Source organism: Octopus sinensis, linkage group LG15, assembly GCF_006345805.1.
Source record: "Octopus sinensis linkage group LG15, ASM634580v1, whole genome shotgun sequence".
NCBI lineage: Eukaryota > Metazoa > Mollusca > Cephalopoda > Octopoda > Octopodidae > Octopus > Octopus sinensis.
In genome coordinates, this window is record NC_043011.1 from 54698464 (window position 1) to 54706146 (window position 7683).

General features: G+C 40.1%; 1 protein-coding gene across 1 annotated transcript; it reads left to right on the plus strand.

The window, feature by feature from the left end:
* Nucleotides 1-6269: 6269 nt before the first annotated feature.
* Nucleotides 6270-7683, plus strand: LOC115219693. Its single transcript, XM_029789869.1, has 2 exons — nt 6270-7040; nt 7153-7683. The coding sequence occupies exons 1-2, from the start codon at nt 6270-6272 to the stop codon at nt 7681-7683; spliced, it is 1302 nt and encodes a 433-aa protein (XP_029645729.1).

Genomic DNA, 7683 nt, shown 5'->3' on the forward strand with positions numbered 1-7683 from the left:
AATTGAGTAGAACACAGCAGGAACTAGAAGTGACGAAGATCTAGGTTCACTGACTGGGTTTGGACAGAGTGGCACATGGTTTTCTGGTTCGTGAGAAGACAGGCTTTTGTCTGTATGAGAATGAGTGCAACGTATTCAGGAGCGAAAGTTTACATACGAGGCTGATGATCTTCTTATGGATACGGTGTGTGTGAGTGTGTGTGTGTGTGTGTGTGTGTGTGTGTGTGTGTGTGTGTGTGCGTGGCAGCATTACTATCTTGGACATGTGAGCAGTAAGTTAATGGAAGATGCACTTCTGCCCTTATAGGCATTCACAACTGCAGAATTTACAGACGCCGAAAGGGAAACCTAATGTTTGTTGTCAGTTATAGTGACTGTTAAAGATCATCAGAAATTTTGAAAAGTGTTTACGTTTGTATCATTTTACGTTCAGTTTAAAATTTAGCTGGCCTATACAGTTTGATTGACCAAAACACTTGGTATGGAGTCTAAATGATGATTCAAAGAAAACGTGACAACAGACGGTAACATGGATGCTAGAAGATGTAGTCAGGTGGTAAGTGAATATTCAGCCAATCAATTTTCTTATAGCTTCCTTGCAGTTGTGGTTTAGGATGTCTATGTGTGTAGCAACAGTAAAAGCAGTAGCAGTATCCCATTGATGTAAATAGTATTGTAATGCGAGTCTTACTTGTGCTTAGTGGAGGCGCAATGGCCCAGTGGTTAGGGCAGCGGACTCGCGGTCGTAAGATCGCAGTTTCGATTCCCAGACCGGGCGTTGTGAGTGTTTATTGAGCGAAATCACCTAAAAAAAAGCTCCACGAGGCTCCTGCAGGGGGTCGTGGTGATCCCTGCTGTACTCTTTCACCACAACTTTCTCTCACTCTTACTTCCTGTTTCTGTTGTACCTGTATTTCAAGGGGCCGGCCTTGTCACTCTCTGTGTCACGCTGAATATCCCCGAGAACTACGTTAAGGGTGCACGTGTCTGTGGAGTGCTCAGCCACATACACGTTAATTTCACGAGCAGGCTGTTCCGTTGATTCGGATCAACCGGAACCCTCATCGTCGTAACCGACGGAGTGCTTCCATTGTAATGCGAGTCTTACTTGTGCTTAATTGGGGAATAGAAAACCGATCTGAGTTAGAATATTTTCCTGTCTATGGAGAAGAAAACTAGTTCGGAGGATGTAGTTGTGACTCACTCGTCTCTCTTTCGCGTCTCATCAGATACATTCGCTCCACCTCTCTTTGCAAAGTAAGCTTCTTAACTATGCTGATTCGCTAAAATTCCCTAATTATTTTTATTTTATTTTTATTTAGATTCCAGTCCTATAACTCGAGTCCTGAAATCGGTTAAGCCAATGATTTCCGTCGGCGAGTGTCTGGAAGAGGTAGAGGTGTAGTTCTATTTAATCAAATTAAAATGGTTTTAAATTTGTTAAATTTTGCCATGGCGTAGAAAAATCAATTTTATGGATGGATGGATGCAGGCTGGCAGGATCGTTAAGGACGTCGGACAAAATGCTTGCGTTATTTCTTTTAGCATGTTACCTTCTGAATTCAAATCCCGCCGAGATCAATTTTGGTTTCCGCCTTCGAGGTCGATAAAATAAAGCGCCAGTCAAGTACTGGGGTCAGTGTTATCTGCTCGTTCCCTCACTGCTAAATTTGTTGGCGTTGATTCCCACAGGGAAATGTTGTGATCTCAGTCAATAAAACGGCATGGAAATTGGATAACCAGCTTTATGAGCGCTTGGGCTCAAGAATAATAAAGGTTGTTCCGTTGATCGAATCAACTGAACACTTTTCGTTGTAACCGACGGAGAGCCAGGCCAGACCAGGCCGAACCAGGCCAGACCAGGCCGGACCAGTCCGGATCAGGCCGGACCAGGCCGGACCAGGCCGGGTCAAGCCGTTCAGCAATGGATGCAGGAACCACCACCTTTACCGCACAATTAAGGACTTGAGATGCAGCAAAGGAGTTCCTCGCGGAAAAAGAGTCTCTCAAAGCATAGGAACTCCTCACAGCAAAGAGCCCTTCATATGTAACATCTACCTGTAACCTAGGGTCAAATAAAGAGTACATGGGTTTCTTCCCACCATCCTTACACAAAGTGTTCAGAAGATATTAAACCTTGATTAGGGATCGTTTAATCATCAAGTTTACTCGTACCTTGTTGCGGCGACCAATGCAATCTGCATTCTGTCGACATAATATTCAATAAAGATCTCTCGAAAAGAACTCTATACAATTACATTTCCATTCTACACTTACATCAGCTCTGACTCTGAGGACGATAGAAGTATGGAGCTCATCAGAGCTAAGTTAGTCACTGATGTTCATCACAGACAAAGCTTCAAATCAATATTTATCACATTGATCAAAAAGAGAATTGAGACAGTGTGTTTTGTTTGACTGTAAACTGTTCCAACTTCTCTGAGTCAATTTGTCCGGCTCGGGAACCAAAAATCCAATTCCCTTCACAGCTGTAATATTTCATCCACTTTCCTCTCTGAGCTTGACTCTGTTAGAAAGGACAAAATGTTGCCAATCAAAAAGAAAGAAGCATGAATGAAAGAAATCAGGAGAGTGATAAATATAGACTTCTATGTAGACCCAGACTTCTTAAATTTTCTAGGCTATGCTACCCGGAGAAGGAATACTTAAAGGAGTTTATCATTGACCAAGCTTTTGAGTTTCTCATGTATTATAATGTGAAAGAGCTGTTGAGATGGCAAGAACCTGTGCAGGGGACATACACTCAGGTCGTAAAGGAACTTCATGAATTGGTAAAGAATTTATAAGAATAAGAATTTTAAAAAAATGAAGCTGTTGCACAATTACACCGATGTTCTTGCGTAAGTGTTTGGGCTTTTGACATCTCAGAAGAGTGAGTTTGGAAACAAGATTGGAAATGGGGCTCCGAGAGAAAACCATGCTGATGGGGGAAAGATGATGATGAAGAAGAAGAAGAAGAAGAAGAAGAAGAAGAAGAAGAGAAGAAGAGGAGGAGGAGGAGAAAAAGAAGGAGGTGAGGGGGGAGGAAGAGGAGGAGAGGGAGGAGAGGGAGAAGGAGAGGAGGAGAGGAAGAAGAAGAAGAAGAAGAAGAAGAAGAAGAAGAGGAGGAGGAGGAGGAGAAAAAGAAGGAGGTGAGGGGGGAGGAAGAGGAGGAGAGGGAGGAGAGGGAGAAGGAGAGGAGGAGAGGGAGAAGAAGAAGAAGAAGAAGAAGAAGAAGAAGAAGAAGAAGAAGAAGAAGAAGAAGAATTGGGTAAATAGCCTAATGTAACACAAAGATGGATGGTTGGGTAACCAAAGTTCAAAATTTGAAATCATTTACTTGGACTCGCGGTCGGAGGATCGCGGTTTCGATTCCCAGGCCGGTGTGTGTTTATTGAGCGAAAATACCTCTAAAGCTCCACGAGACTCCGGCAGGGGGTGGTGGCGGTCCCTATTGTACTCTTTCGCTCCAACTTTCTCTCACTCTTTCTTCCTGTTTCTTGAGTAATGCTGCGATGGACTAGCATCCCATCCAGCTGGGAGGAACACATACGTCACAGAAACAGGGAAACCGGGCCCATGAGCTTGGCTAGGCTTGAAAAGGGCGCAGAAATAAATAAAAAATAATTTAACAGTAGGGGAACCAGTTCTGTCTTGAAGACATCTACGTCTACCTTATGTAGGTATCTCAAAACCTTCAAAAGGATATTAAAGAGCTGTGGGCCCTTGAATCTCATACTATCACAGTATCTAATCCTGTATTTTGATGGCAAGGATGGGATCTTTGGCACAATACGATGGCACCCTGTCCTTGTGTTAGTGTAACTGTCAACGTCAAAGTCTGGGATAAGAGCAAACGAAAAAAAAAATATCTGTCCTATCGACGCATTTAGAATTTTTCGTTTCTTTACTACCCACAAGGGGCTAAACATAGAGGGGACAAACAAGGACAGACATACGGATTAAGTCGATTATATCGACCCCACTGCGTAATTGGTACTTATTTAATCGACCCCGAAAGGATGAAAGGCAAAGTCGACCTCGGCGGAATTTGAACTCAGAACGTAACTGCAGGCGAAATACGGCAACGCATTTCGCCCGGCATGCTAACGTTTCTGCCAGCTTGCCGCCTTTCCTGTCGACGCATTTAGAATTTCTGCGAAACGCCGAAACAATGCTATTAAGTATGGCAAGAGTTACGTCCCTTATAATTGAAACTTAATGCACGAATCTCTGGCAAGACGAGTCGGTGCCAGACCACTTAACTCGCTAGAAATAGCAATGGCACCAATGAGACATTAGGTAAAGTAGTCCTACGTATTCCTAAGAGGGCGGATAATCATGACTAAAATGTTTTTGGTCACAAGTCTGCTGAATTAGGATTGACCTGAAGTTTCATAACAGTAGAGATGGAAGGTTGAGGTTATTCAAATTTAAAGCAGCCCAACGAATTTAACTCGATATTAAAGATAGTTTATATATATATATATATATATATATAATATATATATATATAATTATAACAATGATTAAGGGCTTAGCAACAAGTTGCTTCACCACATACCGAAAATTTAGAAATAGCAGCCAAAGGACCGCTATTTATTTTTCTACAAAATATGTCTCCACAGATAATATTTGTAACTCACATAGGTAAAAAGAAGAAAAATAATGAAATCAAACAGTCTTCGATATGTATATATATTTATAATTAATTATTTATATTTTTGTAGAAACATGAACTTTGTACTTCGTTATCCAAATTGTAATTTCGTTTTTTCACCATCGAATTTCAGAGACATCTCAGCTTTCGCGTGTAGTTTTAGAATGGGAGTTACCTCCCTTGAATCCTTCACCCACTGTTCTGAGAATTTGTATGAAGAATTTGTATGAAGAATTTGAGCATAAGCAGTATCTGAAGTCGCTAAAGATGCAATAAATTGAATTTCTCTTGATTTAGTTTGTTAGTGATATGAAAACGTGGTTAAATTAGAGCTGGTCCCCAAAGTGTTTGTTGTAGCTGTAATTGTTGTTGTAGAATTGGCTGCAGCCCCGATCATCGGCTGTGGGTTGAATTAAGAAGGGGCTGATGCTGGGTCAGTTGTTGTTGTGGTGGTGGTGGTGGTCGTCGTCGTCGTGGTGGCGACGGCAGCGGTGGTGCTGGTGATTGTTGTTGCTGTTGAAAAGTATGTGAAGAATTGTTGCTGTAGTTAGAGATTTGTGGTTATAAACGCATCACTACACATGTATCTATATGAACAGAGACGGACATTAAAAAGTCATTTTATTTCTACTAATCAGAGAGGATTATTATTATTCGCGAAAAAGGAAAGAAAATTTTTGAAATTTCCCAAAATATACATTCAGAAAGGATTTTTCTGGTGAGAACTTTCACTGAATAAATTTTCCTATTCTTTGAACAAAGTTTATACAGAAATTATTTTGTGTTTTAAAAAAAAAAGCATAACTTTGAAGAAATTGAAAAACAAAATTGCTTGAACTGAAATCTCTTACGAGTTTAATTTTAAAATACATAGATTTTAAGAAATTGTTACTCTTACTACGGTATTATACCTTAGAATTAATTATTGCGAATATCAGTGCCCAAAAATAACGAATCACTACCGAAAAAGAGAACTGAAGCAATCATTGCTGAATTTCCAATCTGATTCATCTAATAATGCTAAGCAGAAGAGAATTGCAAACGAAGTTTCACAGCTCAAGGCAGGTCTTGCAAAGTCTTTGACACCCTCATTGCATGATCTAGGATAGGTCTACTGCCAACCAGTGCAGCCAGTTCTAGCAAAGTTTGATCCAAAACTTTATGGAAATCAGAGACGTGACTTCTCGTCAAGTTGGTATACTGGTCATCCATGGTTAGAGTATTCTCTTTCAAAGAAAGTCTTGTTTTGTTTTGCTTGTCAGCACTTTAATACTTCTGCTCAAGCTGATACTTGTTTTATTAAGAATGGATATTCTAATTGGCATCATGCAAAAGAAAAAAACAAAGGTTTAAATAAGCACGCAAACTCTGCATCCCATATCCAAGCTATGGTAACATGGAAGGAACGCCAACAGCGTTTATCCACAACTACATCCGTGTCTTCAATCTTGCAAAACGATCAGTTGAGCAAAAACTGTTATTATATCAGTTCCATTGTTGATATTGTTTTCATTTTCTTTGTGCACACGAATTGCCTTTTCGAGGAAACGAAAATGAAGCTTTTCAGGATCTTTATTTGGAAGATGACACGCAGCCTTGTGGTCTTTTTATGAAATTATTCCAGTACACATCAGAGAAAGACTCTAAGCTACTGGAATATTACAGCACGATTCCAAAAAATGCGACCTCCACCTCAGCAGCAATGCATAACGAAATCATCGAATTGTTGAAAAGACACGCTGTCAGCCTCGTGGTCGATGAAATAAAATGTTTCGATGTTCCTAATTTTACGCTGAAATGTGACAGAACGCATGATTTGAGTAATACTGAAAATCTTGCAATTGTTATTAGGTACTTGCAAAACGGCAGGATTCTGGAAAAGTTAGTTGCCATGCCAACTACTCAACATTATGATGCTGAAACATTGGCCGACTTGATGATTAAGGAATTAACCAACCTTTGCAGTGACCCAAAGCGTATGTTGTTACAATGCTTTGATGATGCTTCTGTGATGTCTGGCAAAATAGGTGGCGCTCAAAGAAAGATTCAGAATCGACTTGAGGAATATATACCTTATGTTCATTGTCTTAATCATCAGTTGCATCTTGTTGTGGTTAACACAATAAAGCGGATTCCGGAGTTAGCTACGTTCTTTGACACCATTAATATTCTGCATAATTTTATTAAACGGCCAAAGATAGCTAGTCTCTGGAAAGGATTGAAGTTGCCACGTCTTATGGAGCATAGGTGGTTGGGTCATTTCACTGCCATAGAAAATCACTCCAAAATTGTTGGTTTGCTAACCGAATGCACAGATTCGTCAGATTCAAAAACGTGTATAGAGGCAACTGGAATTTTACATCAAGTTCGTTCCCCCAAGGTTTGTTTTTCTAGCCCTTGTTCTTAGCAAATTTCTGCACATAAATATAGCAGTAGACAAACAGCTTCAGAGTCACAAATGTGATATATACCATGGCCTTGGGCTTCTTAAGATTGCCAAGAGTGAAATAACCAAACCGAGAAACTCTTTAATATTTGATGAGATTCTGAAACAAATGAGTCAGTTTAATGTTATTGAGGAACGCATGTGTCGAAAAGTTGCGGGTCCCAACGTTTTTCAGATTATGTTGCTGAAGCCCTGGTACCATCACGACTGGATAACTTTTCATCACAAAATTTATTTCGCCATCATCGATGAAAGCTTGGGAGAGCTAGATAATAGATTTTCAGAGCAAAGCGATAGTCTATATTCTTCCTTGGCAAGTCTACTACCAACGTCCGAGACATTTTTGGATTTTGATGCTTTAAAACCTTTGAGCAATTTAGTTAATTGTGATAAATCTGCCTTACTTTCTGAACTTACTGTGGCAAAAGCATACATTTCCAAACAAATTATGATGACACTGCTCGATAGTTTGGGATCTTTACGTATTGCAAAGGATGCCTTACCAAATGTTTATCTTTTGTATGGTGCAGCATTAACATTGGATCTAGCACAGCTACATGTGAATCATCATTTTTGA